The sequence below is a fragment of the Centroberyx affinis genome, unplaced genomic scaffold, assembly GCF_046629955.1.
Source record: "Centroberyx affinis isolate AG114_WGS23_722 - 3 ecotype Tasmania unplaced genomic scaffold, CSIRO-AGI_Caff_v1 ptg002013l_1, whole genome shotgun sequence".
NCBI lineage: Eukaryota > Metazoa > Chordata > Actinopteri > Beryciformes > Berycidae > Centroberyx > Centroberyx affinis.
Window position 1 is genome coordinate 167,441 of NW_027280355.1, and position 25,115 is coordinate 192,555.

Here is a 25,115-nt window from a genome sequence, read left to right on the forward strand (position 1 = left end):
TTGCTTTTACTATTTGTTCCAAACATCTTTAGTTACCATTTCACAACTCCTGTATATGAATAACCAAACAATTCCAAATACAGTATACAATTATACACTTTATTATTTGACATTCATGTACAAAAAATGTAACTGTGATCAATTAGTTAATGTGGGTTAAGACTGATGGTGAACAACACCGAAGGCATCCAGGAGTACTGGAGGTGGCCGTTAAAAGCTCAACACACACATTCATCAGAAAACGGCCCTGGAGAAGCCCATACTTTACATTGAATGCACTTATACACTCTGATTGTGGCTGGGGAAAGTTGACTAAGCACCATGCTCTTCTTCAGCAACAACGAGCTTCACACATTTCCACCTGGGAGCTGCCCAGTATAAGTCTTCTACTTCTAGATTGAGGGTTCAGTGCCTTGCTCAAGGGCACTTTGACGGTGGCTGCTGAAGAGGACAGTGTGTCTCATTCACTTTTCCTGCCAGTCTGGGATTTGAGCTGGCGACCATCTGGCTCCAAACTTGTTTTTTTAACCTCTGGTCTACCAACACCACTTAAATTCAAACTGGTTGTATAACTTCTATCTCTGCTTCTCCAACAGGGTCAAAAAACAAGCAGCCAACATACCAACAACACACCACAGAAGGCCACACATTAGCAGTTAGCAAAGCAATACTGTTTTTCACATTTTTGAATGGGTCCGCGGGAACAGAAGTGCTCCTTGTAATTCTTGTTATCAATACAGTCAAGTCATAATGCCCATTTCTTTCCCTTAGTGACACTTCATATTTTGCTGTATGTACTTGTTGCATAAAGGCCTCCACTAACCAGTGTGATCGCAACTTGCGGTATTGAAAAAAAAAAAACATCAGTCAGATAAGAGCAAGCAGAAGCAGAAGCAGAAGAGGCAGAAAAAAAGGCTGTTTCTGCATCGGTTCAGGGATCAAAATACAACAGCATGAGAAAATAGAGCATGTGGAAAAATACAGCACAACTTTTCATTTTACAATATAGATCATGCTCTGTTCCATTAAGTGTACATATCTCACATGTAATACATAGATTCCCAGCAGATCCTTCATGTCATATTTGCATTTGATTATTCTCTCCCCAGCAATATAAATGAATGTCTCTTAGGAGCGCCAATTGATTGATGCGTTGATGGGACTAATTTGTACATATCTGGAGATATGATCGTTAAAACACGAAGGCAAATAGTGGTTGAATAAAAAGTTAATCTACTGAAATAAGTGATAATGTGTACAGATGAGTGTACTGACAAAAGAGAATGGACTAGAATAGTGTTAAATGAAACAACTATAAGTTAACTTCAGTGCAAAAAGATCCATCAATTCTCAAGTTAAGTTCACACACGAGGCACTGTGCAAATATTCAAACATAAAGAATTTATAAAATATTTTTTAAAATAGAATACATTAAAAGGGTGAAAATACTACAGTCTTAGATAAACCCACAGAAGTGAAGGAGTAAAGTAGAGCTGGGTAACTATGCACCACTCTGTCATGATTACCGAGTCTGAAGTTTGTCTGTTCTCTCTACAGGGTTCCTACACACTCTCCATTTCAAAATGTCACACTTTTTCTTTCTTTTTCTTGGATCTGAAGATTTTGGTTGGTGTTAAACAAAATGTATGCTGATGGCGGCTGGGTAAAGACTGCCGTATCACACTAAAGCCGAAGATTATTTTTCAGAAGAAGTTTTACAGCATATGAAACAACAGAGGGTCTACAGGAACATAAAATCTGTAGAGACACATGTATCAGGACTGAAAACATCACCCCCGCCCCTCTCATACTTTTACAGACTCCAACTGTTCAAGAACTGAAAATTCTCAATTCAAGTCATTTCCACACTTGCTCAGACTTTCCAGACCGGTGTAGGAACCCTGTCCTTAAGGGGAATTTATCTTCAAAATGAAGCAGAAACAAGTCATTTCAGTGTTGTCAGAGGTGGGCAGAGTACAAACAATCTCTATTTTAAATACAGCTACCACTACTGCAACAAAATCATTCTCAAACAGAAGGAAGCGGTTACCACTAAGAGACGATAGAGGGCGTCAGAGACCACTCAGGTAATTGTTACATTATGGCTGATTAACAAGGTAGAATTCAATTTGCAGCCTTTTATGTCTTATCGCAACTAATGGCAAAGACTAAATTTCTTGTACATTGTATGACATAGTTATTTAAGTAAAAAGATAAAAGTGCTTTGCTGTGTTGTGAAGCCTCTGTTGGCCAAGCTTCTGACTGAATCATACAATTTTAAAACTTAAGGCAGAGACAAAATTTGCAATGTCTGAAATAATTCTGCTTCTTTAAATTTGACTGCGGTCTACCCTGCCTCAATGGACACTAGCCAGCCTATGGCGTCACCTTATTAGGTAAGAGGTCACTGTGGTGTGAGGTGTCTGTTGGCCAAGCTGCAGACTGAAGCTTGGTCAATATCAGTGGAGCTGCTTTGTCATTTTCTCTTTAGAAATGCATCCAATTTTAAAAGCGAAATTTAAGAATTTTTGTTGCAGACATTTTTGTTATGGCCAGGTGTAACTGAAAATGTCAGTCTTAATTGAAACTGGTCACCAGTCAATACATCCTATACATATACTGTATATATATAGCACATATATATGTGTGCACAACTGCACACAAAGGATCTACCCAGTGCACATTAAAGGTGTGAGTGATAATATTTCACTGCCCTTAACCGTGCTCAGAACAATGGATTGAGGCGCTGATTTTAACTACTTAATGGTCTATTGTGATTAAAATAGTGATAATCCTTGTTAAAAATCATTCTTGTAGAGTAAAAGACAAGAAGGGTTCAGAAACTGTTCAAGTTATCGTTACATTATGGACAGCTGATAAGGAGAAGTCAACTTGCAGAGTTTAATTTGTAAAAAGTAGATTAAAAAACAAACTTTTTCCACCTTGTACCTTGCACCACTACTACTGCGTACATGTGCTCACATGGGCACAAACCGATGGAAAAAAATAATAAAAAAAACAAAATCAGAGACTCTTTCCAAGTTGCTATAATAAAGTAACTAGTGTTGTCCTGCCCACCTCTGATTGCACAGAACAGACTGGGACTAGAGCTGTGCATCTCGACAGTTATGGACGGATGGATATCATGGAAGTTCAACGGGGCATTTAACCTGAAATAAATGGACTTTATTTGTGTTGGAGGTATGTTTTGAGAGTGTGTATGTGTGTGTGTGTGTGTGTGTGTGTGTGTGTGTGTTATTTCCAGGGTCTACTGCTCTGGACCCTGGCGCTGTCCTTCCCAGCTGTAGAGGAACTCTGTCGACTCCGAGCGCTGGACGCTTTAGACTGGGCGCTGCTGGACGACAATCTGCTGGACATGCGGCCTGCAGCGTACACACACACACACACACACACACACACACACACACACACACACACACACACACACACACACACACACACACACACACACACACACACACACACACACACACACACACACACACACACACACACACACACACACACACACACACACACACACACACACACACACACACACACACGCACACACAGTTAGGGTCAATTCATTTTCTATAGAGGTTTGAAAAGCGGTTTCCAGACGCTACAGAGGACACGCCACCAAGAGATTTTGAATCTCAATGGGACTTGGGGATAGTAAAATAAAGGCTAAATAAAATAAATGAAATAAAATGTTGGAGGAGTGAGAACAAAGCGGAAGGTTGTAACGTTATCGTTCTTCCCTGACCCAAACTGGAGACTGACTAAGCTTTGTATTGCATAAAAAGATCCTCGTCTTTGACAGCATAATTTTAACACCCTACCAAAGTAAAGAAATTAGACATGTTAAAGAGAAAAGGCAATAACGTTAAAATCTTGTATTTGCTGAAGCTTCTCCATCACAGTGGCGTAGCCCTCCAAACTACTAGAGTCCACTTTCCTAACACTGTGTCACTAGCCTTTATTTGCTCAATTCAAAAAGTAAACTGAAACTATAAAAATGCCTGTTTTTGAATTTGAATGATGCACAGTGGACTGAACAGCAGCAGAGTGTCACTGGTAGTCAGTGGCAGTAGCTTCCATTCATACATGGATTGTTATACATGTAATGCACTTTGACTCCATCTATGGGAGAAAGGATGATACTGGGATACTGGATACTGGGAACTATCTGAATCTACTGTATATTCTGAACTAGCAAGCTCCAACAGTGAGCTTCAGTAACGGATGCTGCAGTTAATTTTCAACCTTTCTGACTTGCAATACCTGCTCACAACACAGACACAGAGCGGTCAGTGAGGACACCAAACAACGATTGTCATTTCTCCTTTTCAGGCTTTTTCATTTGATTGGTTTAAAACTAGAAGCTGCAAAAATATTTTTCCAGACAAAATTTAAATTTGAAAATAAAGTTTGAAGATAAAGAATGTATTTTACGTTCCTTGTAGGAATTTTACAAACCTGCTCTCCTCTATCGCAGCCACACTTAACACTAAAATCTTGCCTTATGCAGCCTGATATTTAAAGTGTGGTCTTACTGTTGGAGTCACCGGAGATGAGTATGTCCTCCAGCTGCTGCTGGATCTTGGCCAGCTCGTCCGATGTAAATCTCCACCTCTTCTCCGCTGCCTGAAGCAGCTGCTGCGGCATGTAGCGCTTCTTCCCCGCCGTGGGAGACGGCAGGCAGGAGGCCGGGACGGAGCCCGTCATCAACCCTTCTGGAAACTTCTGAGCGATCACCTTGAGACCTGGGAGAGGACGGCAGAGCAGTGCAATGATCTGAATCACCATTAAAGTGGAAAAAAAATCAAACAAAGATGGACTCAAATGGGAATATTTCTCACTCTAACTCTTGTTAATCCTATGAGTTTTTTGGAAATACTCACTTGATAACCCCACTGACATTCCTGCCCTCACCCACCTCTCTTTCCTCTAACATCCAAGCTGGGTTTCTAGGTAGATGCCCACCCAAATAACACAAGGGATAGTTACATCAGATCCTGTCTACTGGTAAACTGGCTGTTGGTTTTGTACTTGGGAGTGAAATGCCTCTCTCACCCTGTCTGGGCTCCCTCTCCTGCCAAGTCCCAATGCTATAATGTACTACCAATGCTGTTTTAATTTATTACATATAATATGTGTCATAAAACCTTGTGTAGGATGATTTGACACCACCTTAAAAACATATTTTAAGAGAACAAACCAATTTCTTTAGTTTTACAAGATTTTCTGTCAACTGGTATTTTGGCCATTGATTTTTCCCTAAAAAATGAAGTGCACTTACCAGGATGAACTGTCAGTGTATTGCACTAGGTTTTTACTCCAGCCCCACTCTCAAGTAAAACCAATTACTGGTGATCCATTAGGACACATGAGACGACATCTTCAGCGTGGATGGGATTACTTCCGAGCGAAGCGGGAAGCAGACTGGAGAGGTTAAGCGATGACAGAACTTACCTCCAGACAGCATAAACAGATTCTCGAATCCTCGCTCGCACATGGTGGTGGCTGCCTGGCTGGCCATCCTCTCGTCCTCATCATACACGATGATGATCTTCCCTGCTGCGTTTTTCTACACAGAACGTGGGTTAAGGCCAGACGAGTCGATAGACAGATACACTGTAAACACGCTCAAAATAGGTGTGATAATTTTAGGTTATATTACAAGCAGAAAACACACAAATGAGAGGATTGGGAAGAGTTTTGAATAGTTGTGTTATAGTGAAGGATACATAATCCAGCACTTCCTTGGTGTAGGGGTTCATTGTTCGAGAGAGTGTGGCGATGGGGTAACTGTGTGCTGCGGGAAGAGAGACGATGAAAACAAAGATAGAGATGATAAAAATACATTGAAATACAGTTGTACAGCCTGTCCAGTCTACACAGATCACTCCACCCAGGTCATGTGACGTGTGTATCAGTTGCTCGGAAGTCCAGTAAGTTTTAAAGAATGAGGATGAGAGGTTATTTATGCAAGATATAGGTCCGTTATATTACACTATTTTGGGTAAGAGACCATGTGTTACCAGGGGTTATGGGACGTGCCACTGTCCCAAGTAGAAGAATACACTATAATATGCACTGTAGGACAGCACATTCATAAGACAGCAAGCCTGACAACATCTCTAGATTGACTTGAGCACCACTCTATATACAGTATATCCCTGAAAAGGGCCTTTATGTGCATAAAACATCTTACATAGCAGTGCTGCAATATAATAGTTTGTCATAATGGAGTTCATAATGGTCATGTGACCAGACCAGTAATCCTTGAACAGTTCTCCTATTGTTAGAAACTTCCATGGCTTGAAATGAACACGAGCCACCTTTTAATGCCAGATGGAGCTAAATTTGTAAAGAAATGGAAAATAAAAATAAAGAATCAAAGCTGGCAAAAAACATCATGTTTCTGACTGAACATACAGTAGGTGATTATATTTCTGACACTATAAATGTACATAAAAAAAAGGTATACAATTTATTTATTTTCTACTCTACAAATGCCAATTTTAAAACTTGTGGCAGAAACTAAATTTGCAATGTCTGAAATAATTCTACAGGGGAAAACTGTGGTCTACCCTGCCTCAACTGACACTAGCCAGCCTACTGCGTCACTTTATTAGGTAAGAGGTCGCTGTGGTGTGAGGTGTCTGTTGGCCAAGCTGCAGACTGCAGCTTGGCCAATATCAGTGGAGCTGCTTTGTCATGTTCTCTTTAGAAATGCATCCAATTTTAAAGGCGGAACTTAAGAGATAGAGTGACGAATCACTCATTTCTGTTGCAGAAATAGACATTTTCTGACTGCTAAGTAACTGTGATCAAGGGTCACAAAATGCTAACTGGCTAACCAAGGCTAACAGTAATTACATAAAGTACATTACATACAAGTACATAATGTACATTATTATCTTGGCTGTGCCTTTTTTGATTGGTTGGTGCTGCCTTGGCGGGTGGAGTCATTGGTTCCTTTCGGGGGTATGGAGTTTTCTCAGGGGCTCCAAACTTTTAAACTTTTAAGCTTTTGAACTTTTGAATGGCAGTGTATCTCCTTTTTATCGTTTTATTTTGTAATTGTGTTTCTTCTTCATGTTCACTTTTATCTGTTTACATCTGTGTTTAGTTGCATGTCTGTTCGTTTTCTAGCTATATCCATTTATCCATTTAGTAGGCAGTGGCTTTTTTGTTATTTTTTATTTATTTATGTTTGTTATTCAATTATTCATTCAGTTTTATTTATTTGATTGTGGTAAATTCTGCATCATTGTTTTTTGGGGTTTTTAAAGCACTTTGTAAACTTTGGTTTTAGAAAAGTACTATACAAATAAAGTTATTATTATTATTATTATTATTATTATTATTATTATTACTACTAACTTTATTTTATTTTATTGTATTACCCCTTTTCTTTTATTATCTTCCTGTACTTGCTTTCCTTGGTACTGTTCTGCCAGTTGCTGCTGTGGCACCTGAATTTCCCCAAGGGGATCAATAAAATGCTATCTTACCTTATTTTATCTTAAGAGTCGACATGCAGTGGAAAGAAACCTGTCATTACATAGTGAAAAAATATAGGACCTCTAATAACTACATTAAGGTATTTTAATACTTTAGGCTTTAAATTTACCTAATTTAAGACTTTTTCAGGCTTAAAAGTCTGGAAAGTCTGTCACTCCTAACCACACTGTATTCTGTTCTATAAACTCCTTTAGCTTCTACGATACTGGCCGGTAAAAATCTGAATTCACAAAGTCCTGTGACCGGTTGACTGAATAGTGAGTCTGATGTTCTGCTTTTAAGCCCCAAGAACCCTGATGCACATCCCAGGGTTTTCCATGTTGCCACCACCTACCGCTGATGATGTGGCAGTGGTCGTACTGCTCGCGGTCCCGGACGTCCAGCAGCAGGTAGGGGCAGTCAGGGTAGGGTCTGTCATCCGGTCTGGGGCTGGACGCCGGCATCACATTCACCGTCTTCTGACCGTTCCTGTCCAGGTCCAGCTCTCCCACACCGCTGATCACACTGTGAGGGGTCAAAGGTTAGAAGGTTGCTCGACCCGACTCAAACTGTGCCCGAAATACTTGGGCACAGTTTGATTTTTAAATGTTTAATTTTGTTATGTTACTGGGGGCCTGGGGCGTCGTTTGCATTTTTGCATGCAATCAAATTCTACAACCTATGCCAGGCGAGATCAATCAATCACAGAGAACTACTCAAAAGGATTTCAAAACAATACCTTGCCCAGAAAGGTATTGTGGTATTTTCATCACTGGGTGTTCACCATTAGCGGTACTAGGTTGTGGAACCACCTACTCAGGGAACTCAGGTTATCTTTTAAATCCCTTCTTAAATCCCCATTTGTAAACTGGCTTTTATGTAAAAGTTTAATTTTAACTTGTCTTTTATCTTTTTTATTCCTTGTATTTTTTTTCTTAATTCGTTTGAACCCTTGTCATTTATTCTTATTCCTTTTGCTCCATTCCTTCTGGGGTTTTTTTGTTTGTTTTTTTGGGTGCAAATCACTTTGTAATCTCCATTTTTAGTTAAGTGCTATACAAATAATGTGTATCATTATTAAGTTAATTAATTAAGTGTTGCTAGCCAAAACTTGTGAGCATTTTGTGATGTTTGAGTGCCCATCAATAAATCTAGTGCAAATGTTAGTATTTGTTCATTTTTACTCTTATTTGTGGGATTGCTGCCTTTTTTAATCCTTTTTGGGGATCTCTTATAGAATTCATGTGTTTTTCTGGTCCAGCACTCATTTTAAGCGCAACCTTAAAGTTTCAGATCCAAACACAAAACCGAGAAACCGACTCCCAGGAACAAGACTCACCACAGCAAATGGAAGTGTGGAACTGAGCCAAACAACGCTGTGGAAGCACACCACTTTCCCCTTGTGCAGGTTTACCGTAGCACTGCCCTACTTTCTCTCTCTCTCTCTCTCTGCCCCCCCCCGAAAAGGTGAAGGTGATCTAAATGCTGTGCCATTAGAGAGGCCCCGGCCCCCGGAGAGGCCACAGATAGAGTTACACTCCTCTGGGGTTCCTGTCCGACAGGAGGGGACGCCAACAGCAGATGGAGGGAGGTTATTGTGAGGTAGACAGTGGGGGAAACAGGGAAGGCAGGGGGCGGCGGCGGGGCAGCTGGGGGTCTCTGCTGGGACACAGAGGTGGATGTATGCGAGTGGGGTGCAGACACAGATATGCTGGGTGTAGGGTTACAGGTGTGCTTGGGGTTACGTCTTGTGATTGTTGAGTGATGGGTGTGGCTGTGAGGGCGATTGCGTCTGTGTGTGTATGACAGCAAATGTAGTAAATGTAAGGTGTTTATAGCCAGTATATGTAGAATAGTGAGAATGATTTAGATTTTTGCATGCATTTGTGTGGTGTAGGGAGAGAAATTAACACCGGCCAACTAGAGCTGCCGCGGTTACCGCGGTAACGCAATCACGTCATGCCCACCGCAGGGTCAAGCTGATCACCGCTTCACGGCTGTTTTTTTCCCGTTTATTTTAGGCCTATCGTTTACGTTCCAATTTTTGCTTGTAAAACTTATGGGATCTGAAATAAATGCAATACTATTTTTTAAATAATAATAATAATAATAATAATTATAATTGTGTAGCCTATTTTCTTCATGCCATGTGTTTGAAAGTTTCCACTCACAGTTGCGCAGTTAACGTTCTGATCGGAGAACATGCCCCCCCCCCAGAAAGTGCTTTGCAACTGTTGGCTACGGAAAGTTTTTGCTTCAAATTAGGCTAAAAACATGGATCTTGTAGCGAAACCCAACCTTACTTCTCCTGTTTGGGAACATTTTGGCGTTGAGCCCGATGAAGAGGGAAAGCCAAAGAATTTGGATGAGGCAGTGTGCCGCATTTGCAGCAAGAATATCAATGTCATGCGAGGAAACACGACAAATCTAGCATCGCATCTTAGGACCACTCATCACCCGATGCAATGAAAGGCACAACGTCCCGGCTCGGCACTACGTCAGTTAGGAGTCTCCGAGGCATTTGCCAGAGTGACTAAATACAACCGGGACAGCAACAAGTGGCGAGCACTTACAACAACTGTAACACTGTTCTGAGGTTTAAATTATTTTATTTTTTTATGGCGGTTACTGCGACGGTTTGAATGGCTTTGCTAATTTTTGTGGGAAGGAAAAAATCAATACTGTGGCAGCTCTACGGCCAGCTGCTGTTGAATTTGTAAATCTCTGGCTGGTAAGATTGTCTCCTCTTCCAGCTACCTTGGCGAGAAACCAATCATCATTTGGAGCTCTTATTCTATTCTGAACATCAATTTTGCTTGTAAAATGGTAATGGTGGCTGGTGAATTTACAGTTCCCCACTGGTGCCAGCCCACACTTTCAAGGTCTTAATTTTTCCTCAGGATGTGGAGTGTTGCGAGAAGTCCAGAGACCTGAGGCATATTGATGAATTTGGATGTTGTTAATAAAAAAAGAAACAAGTACCTTCAAAGCCATCCATTCATTCATTTTCAAAAATGCTCAAGGCCTTATTGTATTTTTCCCAAACCCACAAACTTTCAAGGAATTTCCAAGCCTGTGGGAACCCTGTAAAAATATATGCCAGTGTGGAACTGTGAGGAGCTTTGTACAAAGGGGCGTCCACCACATGGCATATGCCGTGTTACGCATGCTACAGTCAATACAGGCTGTGTTGCGTTCTGAGCCTCACCTCTGCAGCGTGGACCGGGGGGAGCAGCCGGCGTCCCCGGCCTCACTGCTGTGGTCCAGGAGGTGAACCGACACGGGCGAAGCCTGGGAGGAGCCGTTGGTGTACTCAGACAGACGCTCCACCTCCGCATCGGACAGCACAGACAGGCGGTCTGGGAATAGGGGAGGGGGGAGGTGGGGGGGGGTCAACAGATTGTCAGTGACCTATGTCCATTCTAACATACAGTATAACCCATGTTAATGACCGAAATCCAATTCAATGTAGAACTAATGTTAATGACCTAGACAACCAGTCAACAGTTTGGACCCACCTGATTGAATGTTCTATGTTTCTCAGTCTCTTAAAGCCATTTTGAACTAAAGGCTTATGCTTAAATGCTTGAAATTAGTTTCTTAGACAAATATAAATATTGAAGTTGATGCCTATGAATAAATTTATTTCCAAAGCCTTTGTCTTTCCATCAAGGCAAAGGGAGGCTACTTTAAAGAATCTAACATATAAGATAGTTTTGATTTGTTTAACACTTTTTTGGTCCCTGCATTCCATTTGTGTTATTTCATAGTTTTGATGCCTTTGCTGTTATTCTAAAATGTGAAAAATAGTAAAAATAAAGAAAAACTTTGACAGGGAGTGTAAATCCACTTATCATAAACCTGTAAATAATCTATGTCCAATTTATCATAAACCGTTAATGACCAAAGCCCAATTTAATGTAAATTTAATTTGAAGAAATCTCATGATTGTGTACAAGCAAAATTCACAATAGGATGTTTAGAATGAAAAATGAATTGAGAGATGTTTGAAGACGTGGCCTGATGACTACACAGCAAATATTCCTCTTGAAACTGCCATCTGTATATGTTTACATGACCCTAGTACAATTGTTTATATTATATTTTTATTGATTTGTTTGTCAATTTCTAAATTTGATAAATTTCCCTGTTGTATCCTATTCCTTTTGCTGCTGCAATGACCCAATTTCTCCATGGGGATCAATAAAGTTTAATCTTTTTACGTAAATAAGTAATTGTGTCTGTTACCTTCTGGGCCGGGAGAATCTCCATCATTCACACTTTCGTTCAGGTCTGATACGGACGCTACCTGAAGTACCTGGTGTGAAAAATATGTTTGTCAATCAAACAAACATGAACTAGGAAGAAAAACTGCTAAGAGAATGCTACTGTGGAGTCTGTAAATGAATGTAACAAACCAAGCTAAAGGAATTCAGAGCTATCCATCCGTATTCTCGGCTAAAGTGCAAAAGTGCATCGCCACAAGTAGTCCATCAATTATTAAACACTGTAAACGGATCAAGTTTTCTCACTGCCTTCATTTCCTCCAAAATGCAGGCCACAAAAAAACGATTTGCATTAGCTGGACATTCCACTAGAATCATGCAGGATGAGAAAACATCACGCTAATACAAGAAAAAAACCAAAACAAAAAAACACTTAATTCTCTTACCAACTGTGCAAACGTTGTCACTTTTAGCCGTTTGAAGAGTTCATCCTTTCGATACCTGTAATCTGAGAGACACAAACACTTAAACTAAATCTAAGACAGCATGTAGGAGAAAGGAACCTTACATCCCTGATGACAGGCTTGAAAAATGTAATTTCATTTAGAATATCCGCTGTAGTTGAAGAAGATGAGTTCAAGAAGATGCAAAAGGCGCAGTAAAAAAAACTTTGCTCCTCAAATCACAAAGACTAATCATCATGATCACAATCTCTATCTATCAAAATAACTGGGATTATCATTTTAGCCGTCATCATGCAGCCCTGCTATGTCTGGCTCACCTGGGTCTTGCAGGTCCTTCTCCTCCTCCTCCTCCTCCTCCTCAAACACCAACACTTCACTGAACCTCAGCTCTACCCTATCTGTTCCCATGCTACCTTCCAGGCAATGCTGCCCCAACTACGCCCAAACCAGCCTGCCCATGCTCTCTTTTATGACTGCTATTGATACTGATGTGACCCACAGCGTGACCTCACTATCTCACACTCTCCCCTCTGTCAAAAGCCCCTGTTGGCACCTGAACAGTGTATCCTAATGCTACAGCTTCAGTCCCACAGAGGAATAATTGTGGACAACAGTACAATCAGCCATTGGAGAATGAAGGAATCAGTGTTGCTTATCCCTGAGAAATCGGCCAAGAGGCCAAAACAAAATGGCCACCGGCTACAAAGTGCTTATTCAACTGGGGCTGACCCAGTCATTAGGCTGGAAAATATCAGTGGGATAGAACTTCTCCGGTTTACCTCTCAAAGAGCACGGGCTGACAGGGAAGAGAAACCCACAGATCCTTGGAAAAAAACAAGTGCCAAGTTGGCAAACCTTAATTCAAGTGTACTACAAATAGTTCAGATCCACTTTAATCCAAGAAAAAGACGCTTAGTAGGGCTCATCTCGCTCTTGATTTTCTGATAGGTAAGGACAAACTGAGTGGTTGTGGTAGCTTGTGATGGGATCATGTGCGAGTTTTACAGCATCCTGCCAAACTACGCTATCTGATCAGCCTTTTCACAGGTGTGTAGAATGGACCACATTCATAAGATGGTAACCTCCTGGACTGATGTCATTCAAGCTTGTTTCAGCCCTCAAATCCAAAAATCTAGGGCAGCAGTGTGGCCTAGTGGTTAGAGAAACCATCCTGTAACTGAAAGGTCACACGTTTGATCCATGCAACAGCTATCTGTCCTGAAGAAGTGTCCTTGAGCAGGACACTGGACCCCGACCTACTCAATTCACTCCCGCCTAATGTGTCAGCTGAATGCCACAGAGTTGAAATGCGAATCCCAGACAGAGAGGTTAATGTTTGGACACTTTAAACGGTGGGATGGTGATGTAAGAAAGTAATGACATCAAAACCAGAGGCTGCCATCTTTATGCACCTATTTCAGTGATATGTCACTATCAAACACCACCTGTTGTATCCTTGTCATTTCTGATTCCTCTTCAAATAGACTTACTTTTTTTCATCTCCTCCAGCCTTTCCATATACTTTGATAGACTGCATCCTATCAAATGAGACATACCGGTAACACATTTTCAGTTGCAAACAGTTACAAGACACACATTTTGAGGTATAAACAAAGCCAAAGGCGTATAATGTGTTATAAATAAGGACGATGCATCTGCGCATAGAAATTATACCTGTGTCCAGCCTTGTCCTTACGTGTTGATACTTGGGGTTTTGTGGTATCCTTTTTTTCATGTACTGAAAAGACAACATGAGCTTTAGAACTGAACAACCAGAAGCTGTGGCTTGGTAGCTAAAGTAAGCGATAGCTAGCTAAGTTAGCTTGCCAGCAAGGGAGCATTCATGCAGGTGCACGGTGTCGTTGATATGGTAACTTAACACTGACGACAGCTTTCATTTGTTTTTGTTAGCCGACGCTGGACATACAGTACGTGAAAGAGCCGCTATGCTTGCTAACGCGGTAATGGCAGCTAGCTGGTGAAAAAAAAAACAGTAATTCTGTCATTTACCTCTGTACTTCCAATACTCCGCTGGAACGACATCTTTTCAAACCGACATACCAAACATCAATTTCCAAGTTTAACAAGCGCGGCGCTGATTGGTCCGGCCAGTTTCTTGGTCCAATCACAGAAGCTGATACTGCGCCGCGGCTCGTCCATCCCTGTTTGATTTCGAGGGGCTGGCTAGTTGCTTAGCAGCGGGGGACGCGCCACCTCGATGCTATGCTGCATTCAAGTCACACAGGAATAACCGTCGAAACGACATTAATAGCAACGATTTTGAAGTGTCCACACGTTCAAACTCGCTTGTAGCCGCCAGACGCCATTATTGAACATTTCTGTACATGTTTAGATGTACATGTACTGTTCGTTTTTATTTTATATTAATATATCATTCATTATACTTGACCGCAAGTGTTTCCTTGATGGAGATGTTCAGTATTCAGGATATTCGATAATTCGGGATCTGTCGCCAAACCCCGAGTTTCCAAGTAGTATTTACCACCTAAACGCTCGCGTGAACGGTATTTTTAAGTAATATTTACCACCTGAAAGCTCTCGTGAATGGTATTTTCAACTAGGAAACTCATATCTACAACTTTCCTCATGTGACAGGAATGCAGCACTGCTGTCTTCTTGGCCACAAGATTGAGCTACCGGTTACTACCAGCTATGGAAACAGTGAAAATCAGGTCCACCTGCAAACATAAAAACTCATTTTGAAATATTTTAAAGCAGAATTTACAAAAGTCTAAGTCAACAGAGATTGCGGAAGCGTCTATCGAGTAAAACATCTAATCATCGGGGATCGACAAGCCAGGTCTGAGGGAGTGTGGAGGGCGCACTGTTTGACAGACATGGAAGTGCAGAGCAGCAACTTTCCCTGAGACAAGATTAGCTCTGTTAGAGAGCAAATGCTTTGCATGTTTAAGCATTATCCACATCAGCGCGCACAATGGCGTCTGTTATGGTAAGTATGCTTGCTTTGATATCATCTTTAAGGCTCATGAGCAAAAATAGTGGGTTGATAACATGCATGGATGCTAATGGTTGCTAAATTGGCTAATTTGCTAGCTGCCTCTAAGAGGATTTGCTGCTTGGGGCTGTCAGAAATACTTTGGGTCCTCTATCAAGTTCAGACTACATAGCAGCCGGTTTACTACCCTTCAGTTTTTGTTCAGTGTCATGTGACATTACCCTTAAACTCAGAGAAGTTTGGGATGCACAGGCAGGCAAAGTTTTCCAAGAAGTAGAGACTTTCTATAGATCCTGCATCTCTCCACCACCAACAACACTACATGTTTCCTCAGCTTTTAGACTCTATACCTGGCTCTGTCACACACACACATGGTGAAACTCAGTGTTTCCTCTCTGCCACTGCAGTAAGAGCACTACCTCCACTGTGGAAATGGAAAAACCAAAATATAATTTAGCCACATTTCCCTCCAAAACACATACGCTTAACCTTAATAGTTAAAACAAATGACTGACTGTGAATACTGTCTTTGCAGGAGGACCCCACCCTCGAGAGACACCTCAAGGGGCATAAAGACGCTGTCACCTGTGCAGACTTCAACCCCAACCGCAAACAACTGGGTATTTACTGCTGTCACTACAATTTTTACACAATCACAGATGCTATTCCTACATCATTGGGCAGTAAGGCTGTGCAATTAATTGTCTGTAATCATATATCATGTATTTAGTTTTAGTTGATGGACACATTGGACACATTGGAGATCTAGCCTGTGAGCCTTTGGTTACAGGATAGTCTGTCACTAAGAATAACATAACATTAGTGGTCAGGATGCATTCTTTTCTCATCTATGGCTGTGAAAAACAATTGAATGTTGTTAACCAATACAAACTGAACTGACTGTGGGTATGGTAATAGCATATTTGAACACGTAAGTTCAGTGTCATTCTAGAGCTGCAATGATTAATCGATTAATCGATTAGTTGTCAACTATTAAATTAATCGCCATCTATTTTGATAATCGATTAATCGGTTTGAGTAATTTTTTAAGAAAAATAAGTCAAAATTCTCTGATTCTAGCTTCTTAAATGTGAATATTTTCTGGTTTCTTTACTCCTCTATGACAGTAAACTGAATATCTTTGGGTTGTGGACAAAACAAGACATTTGAGGACGTCATCTTGGGCTTTGGGAAACACTGATCGACATTTTTCACCATTTTCTGACATTTTATAGACCAAACAACTAATCGATTAATCGAGAAAATAATCGTTAGTTGCAGCCCTATGTCATTCCCCTTCAAATTACCTCAGTTGACTGTAGTGACTACATTTTATTGTGTAATTCTTCTCTGAATCTTTTTGGTCCGTCTCTCTCATGTCTCCCTCCAGCCACAGGCTCGGTGGATAAGAGCCTGATGATCTGGAACTTGGCTCCCAAGGCCAGGGCCTTCCGCTTTTTGGGCCACCAAGACGTCATCACCGGGGTGCAGTTCTCCCCCTCCGGCAGCCTGGTGGCCACATCCTCCAAGGACAGGACAGTCCGACTCTGGACGCCTTGCATGTAGGCTCAAGTCACTTCTGCAATTTTAATCAGAATCAGAAAGATAGATAGATAGATAGATAGATAGATAGATAGAAAACTTTATTGATCCCAGAAGGGACATTGAGTTGTCATAGCAGCCAAGACACACAGATGACAAAATACATTAAAACACAACAGATAAGAACACAAGAGGCTATGTTGGCTAAAAAGCAAGTGACTAAATGAATAAATAATGATATAAATACTTGACAAGTTAAAAATAATAAAAGTTAGTCCACAGACAGTTTAATGTCACCAGGGCTGGCAAAGGCAGATGAATTGTAGAGTCTGATCTCCTGTATCGGTACAAAAAGTGTACAGGAAATGGTCTGATGCACAGATTGGTGCACAAATATAACGGCAGCTTACATAGTAAAACAGCACAAACTGGCACAGAGACAGCAGGACCACACATACAGTGCAAGGGGACAGTGCAGTGACATAGTGTTGTCACGATAACAGAAATTTCAATACAAATTCAAAACGGTTGCGAACGATTGAATTCTATATTACACTTTATAAACTTTCAATACTTTTACCAAATGTGTTCTGCAGGCTGAAAATCCATTTCGTCACCAGATCATAACAGTTGGAAGAGGAAAATGCACTGAAATAGACACAGTCTGGCTCTTGACAGTGGACTGCAGCATTCAGTGCAAAATTCAACCAGAACAGCTGAAAACATGGCGACAGCATCCAAGAGTAGGGCTGAACGATTTTGAAAAAATATCTAATTGCGATTATTTTGACTGATATTGCAATTGCGATATGATTTGCGATATTAGAGGGAATGATAATTTTTACATCATTATTCTCATTTTCATTGAAAAACGTATTAAAATCATTATGGTGTGATTTTTGCGGGGATCTGTACCAAACAAAGATTTTTTCTTAAGTCTGTAGAATATGATGTGTAGGCCAGGACATCTCTGCAGCACCACAATATTTAATTTAAAATGGTATTTTGACACACAGATGACACACTTTAACAAATATTGCGCCTCCTGCGATTTGAAAATTGCAGTAGGCCATATTGCGATTTCGATAAAATTTTGATTAATTGTTCAGCCCTATCCAAGAGTCCATCATGTCTTGAACTGAAACTGGTTGATAAACTGGTGCCATGAGTGAAAAACTGAACTATTTTGCTTACACAGCCGACAAAGACACACCTTATCAAATGTTTAGATATTAAACTTATTATTGGTATCAAAGTCAAAACTCTGGTATCGGGACAGTGCTGGCAGAACAGACTGTAGACTACATATCAGTCTTCAATTACAAATTCAACATTGATTCACTAGTGGAGTCACATAATTACACTTTAAGTGACTGACAGGTTCTGTCTGCAGACTGCTATCCTCCAGGCTCGAGCCATGCAAAGCTTTATGCAGTTATCGCCTTTGTGCTGGTTAGAATTTCCAATTTGACTATAGATTGAGATAAACTACTTACACAAGTGAAAAGAACTTGGCCTAATGGATAACTTTTGCTCACATGGAAACTCACACTAACAGCACTGTGTGTGTGTGTGTGTGTGTGTGTGTGTGTTGCAGGAAAGGAGAGTCGACAGTGTTCAGAGCGCACACGGCCAGCGTGCGCAGCGTTGGCTTCTCCCAGGACGGCCAGCGGCTGGTGACGGCGTCGGACGACAAGTCGGTCAAAGTGTGGAGCGTTCACCGGCAGCGCTTCATCTACTCTCTCAACCAGCACACCAACTGGGTGCGCTGCGCCAGGTAACCGCCTGGGTGTTGTAGTGTGTGTGAGTGAGTGTGTGTGTGTGTGTGTGTGTGTGTGTGATGCTTGTGTGTGTGTTAGCGTCTGCCTGTGGAATGTCTCAGATTCCAGAACAAAAAATAGCTTTACCACTGAGGCAGCGTCTGAAAATAACTCTTCAACTCACCTGCCAAAGAGGCTGGTAAACTAAATAATTATTACCATTCAAAATAATGGAAATACTCTTTTCATAGGCATCTGTGTTAACCTACCTGTTTTCAATGCTCTTTCATGTATATAATCAGGCACTGTGTGAAACATTCAATAGAGAGACAAGAGCAGACTTAGAGTTTTAATTTAAAACTCTCTACTTCTACAATTGACTTCAGTTTGCAATTCATCATGAAGAAACAGTTTAGATGCTGCTGTTTTGTCTCGAGCAGCGTCAACAGGCAGCCAATCAGGATCCTGTTTGATAAGGAGCCATTGTTTTACTTTGATGTGATTGGCTCAGAGTCAGAGAGTGTACAAAGTTTGAGAACAGGCAAAAGCAAAAGATTGTAGATGACTGAGGCATTCGAATGTTGTCCTGAAATTTACCGGCCAGTGTGGCGGATGAATGTAGAAGAACGTAGAATGTACAAGTGAATGAAAAAGAACTGTTTTATTAATTTGATAGTCTTCTAGAAGGGGATAAGGAACAAAAAATATGAATGGTCTTTTCACAAAGATTGATGTTTAGACTGTTGTTCCTGCTTTGTTAATTCAACTGTGGTGGCAGTGTTGTCACCTGATTTTGCTGCTCGGCATATGACACCACTAGTGCACACACAGGAGGACAGATAAAAGATCAGCTGGTCACTCCTGTAGTTCATGGATGCCAGAAAACACTGTGTTGTGGTGGTCTGTTCCCCGTGTCGATGCTCCAAAATTGCACCGAGTTCTGAGTAGGGCTGAACAATTAATTTAAATTTTATAGAAATCTCAATATGACCTACTGAAATTTTGAAATCGCAGGAGGCACAATATTTGTTAAAGGTGAAATGTGTGTCAAAATACCATTTTAAATTAAATATTGTGGTGCTGCAGAGATGTCCTGGCCTACACATCATATTCTACAGACTTAAGAAAACATCTTTGTTTGGTACAGATCCCAGCAAAAATCACACCATAATGATTTTAATACGTTTTTCAATGAAAATGAGAATAATTATGTAAAAATTATCATTCCCTCTAATATCGCAAATAATATTGCAATTATATAATCGCAATTAGATATTTTTTCAAAATCGTTCAGCCCTAGTTCTGAGCTGAATCTGGGAGCCACGTCTAGACAGAGAGACGCACCTCTAGTTTGCCTGCAGCCATTCTGACGCTCTCTATCTGTCCTTAACTGTAGGAATGGGCAGAAGCAAGGTGCTGAAAAAGAGCATATGTGCTCAATAAAACTCACCTGTGGAGAAATGTGTGACACTGTTTCCTCTCTTTGTCCCTGCAGGTTTTCTCCAGACGGGCGTCTCATCGCCTCCTGCGGGGACGACCGCTCCGTCCGGCTGTGGGACACGTCCAGCAGACAGAGCATCAACTGCTTCAGCGACTACGGAGGGTAAGAGCAAAACATCTGGCTCGGCTCTCTTATTATTCTTGTGACTAGTCTTGTTTTTGTCATAGTCTTGTGACTAAAATGTTGTTAGTTTTAGTCATTTAATCCATTTTTAGTTTTTGTTTAGTTGTAGTTGAGAAGATCTCCGGATGCTATAGTTAGGGTTAGGGTTAGGGTTAGGGTTAGGGTTAGTAGAACCACTAATAGTTCCCAAACAGTGTGAAAAATGTCAAGGGACAAGGGAGGGATGTAAATCTAAATTTATAATTTCTAGCTAAAGGCAGAAGCATAACTGAATATAAAGACTGGCTTTAAAAAAATTTCATTGGCTTTCATTGGTCACCTAATAAATTTCAGTCTTGTCACGTTTTCATTGATGTAAATGCAGAATAACTGTAGTCTAGTCATTGTTATTTGAAGTTCATGGTGTCTAGTGTTTGTCAGGTCTTAGTTATGTAAAATAATTAACATTGAATTATTTTTCTTGACAAAATCAGCACGACCTGTGACCGATTCTGTGTAAAGCTCCACTATTTAGCCATTGAAGTTTTCCTTGTAAATTAATTTCTTGCACATTGTCCTCCGGAGTTGCTTTACCAACTCAAATATATTATTAATAAGCAATAGGAGTCAGTGACATATCGTTAGATTATCTGATGATGATGAAATTAGCTAAAATTCTCATGGACTGTATGTCACCATTCACCTGAGGGCCTGGAAAGTCTGTCCAGTAGATGGTGCTGTTTTGTCTTATTTGCACTCCGGCCTCTTGAGCTGCTGGAGGTTGACTGACTCCACTGACTTCAGTCTTTCTTTGTTATTCCAGATCAGCGACGTTTGTTGATTTCAATTCCAACGGCACCTGCATAGCTTCCTCTGGAGCCGACAGCTCGCTGAAGATCTGGGACCTGCGGACCAACAAGCTAATTCAACATTATCAAGGTAGAAAAGCTGCAACGAGTTCACTGAATGCCACAAATGTCAGAGCTATAATGATTTTAAGAGTCCTATTCACACATGCTATGTATCCATTTGGGAAAATAGTAATTCCCTGAAGTTCATTATCCATTATCTCTAAAATGTAGGTGAGCCAGTTTGTAAAGCTGTTCTCTTTTTGTCAACTAAGGACTTTTACTTTTACCTACTGTTCTTTACTACAGGGTGCTATAGCTTGTTTAAATTTTATGCCATCAACCATTTTGTACAAGAAGGAGTTGCTTTTTTCAACTCCTTCTGGCTCATTCTGGAACAAACCTCTTCATTTTTGTTTTCCTGATAATGATTTTGACTTTGATTTTGACCCCTGTGACTGTTTTGAATCAGTCCACAGTGCGGGGATCAATTGCTTTTCCTTCCATCCGTCCAACAACTACCTGATCAGTGGCTCCAGTGACAGCACAGTGAAGATCCTGGACCTGCTGGAGGGACGCCTTATCTACACCCTGCATGGACACAAGGTGGCGCTACAGCACAGTACATCCACATACAACAGAGACTTTGTTCCTGTCCAGATACCCTTTCTTAACCCTTATATATTTAGGAAAGGGTATTGCTGGGCAGTATGAGTATGCATACTCTTCTTGAAGAGCAATAACCAACAACTTTCCAGTCACAAGCTCGATTTTCTAACTTGTAAAAAATGTGTGCAGTTTGTCTGCTGCTTGATTTAACTTTAGAGAAGCGGACCACATTCTTGCTAATGTAGCTGTCAGTCAGAATAGAAGAACTTACGTGATTTCTCAAATGAGGTCCAACGAATGACAGTCATGTAATTCTATATAACATACAGCAGAAGTTACACCTGGAAATAAACACATGTACTTGGTAGGGTCAGGAGCCTCCCTGGCCAAATTGGTGCTCAAAGCAGAATTTTGTTACGGGGCCATGGCTGAGGCAGCTGGCAGCAAATAAGCATCTTTATTAGAACAAAAATGCAATTTTGGCAAAGATATACATGATTATAATGTGGAGTGATTGGGGCAAAAACTGCCAGGCTTATTGGAGTCAGATTGTTCATCATGGTAAACCCCACCATACCATACTGCACGTCAGGTTGGTTAACATCAAAGACTCAATTTAGTTAGTTAAGATGTGTTTGGTGTAGCACCATATGAGACCGGAGACGCGGGTATTAAAAAAAAAAAGATATCTTTGAAAAATGATACTGTAGTGATATTTGGTATGAATATTGATTTTTCAGAAATCAACATCAACAACAAACCTCAAAATGTAGGATTCTGAAAAATAGAAGTATTTTTTCTTCTTGTTTATGGGAATTTACACTGAGGGAATCAACTTGACGTGATACAGAAAACAGTATCAAGTATTGAAAAGCGGCATTTGTCGTTGGTGATGAGTGTTGGTGGTTGGAAGTGTTTTTATTCACTGTCATGTTGTTTGCTGTCTCTGTCAGGGTGCCGTCCTCACAGTGGCCTTTTCCAGGGCTGGAGATCTGTTCTCCTCAGGCGGAGCTGATGGTCAGGTTGGTGCTCCACAGCTACATGATGACCCCCTGTTCATCTGTCCGGCCATAATGTTTCAAAGAATATCATTACAGCAATAAAACCCCAGAGGCTGTTCTTTACTGTGATTATGAACACACTAATGATGCATCTAGGCTTCCCCTATTGTTCCCATAATTACAGGAAAAACATCTTCATGGGTATTATGGCGTTTATGCAATGTTCCCAACTCCTGTGCAGTCAATGAAAGGTTGTCTTCAAAGTAATGCACATACATAAAAAACAGGGGAAACAGGAGACAACCTAAAGACTAAATAGCTCCCTTTTTACCCCAAATTTAAATTAGTATAGCAACCATAAAGTGCAGCTAGCTGTGGTTTATGGGAACTATCAGCATTGTTGGAGCTCATTTTTTACAAATCACATTATGGGAAACTGCTGAAACTACCTGTTGTATAGGGATTCCACAGTTGGCACTTCAGAAAACATGCAACACTGTGATGTACAGTCCGATACGGCGGCAATAATATCAATGTGCCCAAGAAATTAAGATTGAAACGTGGAATTTTTAAATGAAAAACATGTGAGGAACCTTGGTGATAGAAGCTCTGCTGGTCCTCCGGCCCCCTATACACAGAAAAATAAAGGTGCTGCGAACTGGAAGCGAAAATGGTTCTGTTCATTTCTGGTTCCACAAAGAACCTTTCAGAGTGCTCTCCTTTGCTTAGACACCGGCATTATGTTTTTCTTTATCTGCCCTTGTATAGCCTCATTTGCAATTGCCCAATATATACTATGGATGGGGTCTGGTTATTTTCCACATTTATGCCATCACCCACCATCCAATAACTAAGAATTAAGAACCTTTTAATATCCCAAAGAACCATATGAGGAACATGAAGAACTATCCACTAAATGACTATCCACACAGCCTTTGAAAGAGTGCTATTACGTTTCTGTGTGTATAGGTTCTAATGTGGAGGACCAACTTTGACACCAAAAACTACCGGGACGTCCTGCGCCGACACAGCCGGAGGTCCACCCCCGACCCCCCGCCCCACCTGACCGACATCCACCCACGAGGACCGCACCTCCACCTCCCACAGCCTGCTGCCATAGAGGTCAGTTCATAAGAATATATAAGAATATGGTCTCTTGGACACTTCAGAAGGAGATTATCCTCATAGACTTCATGCAATGTTGGTAATGCTAAAGTTTTTCTAAAGTTTTGATGAGAATCAGAGCTGTTATCTAAAATACAATCACATATCAAGCTACAATTTCATACTGATGTCACAAGGTGGCAACAAAGAGCTATTTATTTATTTATTTTTCTTGAATCAAAGGGAGAATGCACTCACTGGAGGCTCATTGGATCAAGCTCCTTGAATAGAGTGTGAAATGATCCATTGGTCTCTCTTTTGAGTAGCCAGTCCTTCACCCACAGACGTTTAGCCTTTTTAGGTTGTGTTTTTCCCTCCAGCATATCAATAAGCATTAATGCACCGATAGATCTCTTCCTATTCTCCGGGACAGCCATTATGAAACAAAGTAGCCAGCCAGTGCCAGAAGAAAAAGCGATACAACACGTCCGAATTGATATTATCCAGCGAGAAAACGATACGAAATAAGATACAAAGATGCAAATGTAGTTACAATGACACTTCCCACTTGATATAATCTAACGATAAAACAATACGACAGATGAAAAATTAACAATCTAAAGTTAGCTAGCTAATTTTTGTGAAATAAACTATTAAATCGTGTTGCATGAGACTGATTATTTTTGAATTGCTGTCAAGTTGAATGGAAATTATGTTTCATGCAATTTGCAACCTGCAACTAGTTGTGTGAAAGTTTCACCGTGTAAAGCCAGCCTAAGATGTTAACTGGGCTAACTTTGTCTTGGTATTTCGAGGGGAGCTGTGGGGAAATGTGTTGTGGGAAGTTGAAAGGGAAGAAGTCTACCACTTTTGTGTCAGAGGCTAACTTCTTTCTTTTCCTCCACAGATCAGTCCGACGGTGGCAGACACCCGGTCCGCTGACCCTCATGTCATAGAGCTGGGACAGGCTGTTTACAACGCCACGGTAAGCCACCGCAGCAAACCTACAACCAGTCACACAGCTGCAAGAAAGCAGGCCACATCCCAAGTCATACTTCACTGGATATCCGCTTTATTTAACCTTTATTTAACCAGGCAAGTCAATTAAAACAAATTCTTATTTACCAAGACAGACTGGCAAGAGGGAAAAAGCCTCTTGGTGGGGGATTTGGGTGGAAAGGGGAGAAGAAAAACAGTGAGACAAGACGAGAGCGGTTCACAGAAGGCAACAGAAAACAATAAAACAGTAATGTTGAAAGAGACAGTAAAGCTCCACAGACTTGGAGACGGCAAACAACTGAACAGATAACACCATCCACAACAAGGACACCACTAAAAGCGATTAAAACAATCGCGATTAAAAGCATATGGCAGCACCGATATCTACCTGCCACCCACTTTACTGACAGAATTATATTGCTGCTTTTTTAGGGCTGAAATGAAAAGTGAGTGCCTGTGAAATTTGC

At 40.9% G+C, this 25,115-nt stretch overlaps 2 protein-coding genes across 2 annotated transcripts; one reads left to right on the forward strand and one right to left on the reverse strand.

Annotated features, from left to right (window-relative positions):
• Positions 1-3,255: 3,255 nt before the first annotated feature.
• Positions 3,256-14,248, reverse strand: cep41 (centrosomal protein 41). Its single transcript, XM_071530967.1, has 11 exons — positions 14,216-14,248; positions 13,880-13,943; positions 13,696-13,743; positions 12,188-12,249; positions 11,764-11,833; positions 10,724-10,874; positions 7,871-8,040; positions 5,754-5,821; positions 5,479-5,593; positions 4,560-4,769; positions 3,256-3,383 (listed from the first exon to the last, which is right to left on the reverse strand). Exons 1-11 carry the CDS (start codon positions 14,246-14,248, stop codon positions 3,256-3,258), a joined length of 1,119 nt encoding a protein of 372 aa, XP_071387068.1.
• Positions 14,249-14,855: 607 nt separating this feature from the next.
• On the forward strand, positions 14,856-24,634 carry poc1b (POC1 centriolar protein B; the record flags this gene model as incomplete). Its single annotated transcript, XM_071530966.1, has 10 exons — positions 14,856-15,176; positions 15,718-15,802; positions 16,573-16,744; positions 18,322-18,501; positions 19,980-20,087; positions 20,911-21,026; positions 21,408-21,541; positions 22,498-22,566; positions 23,515-23,667; positions 24,557-24,634. Coding segments are annotated over exons 1-10 (1,110 nt in total), but the record flags the coding sequence as incomplete, so codon positions are not given.
• Positions 24,635-25,115: the final 481 nt, after the last annotated feature.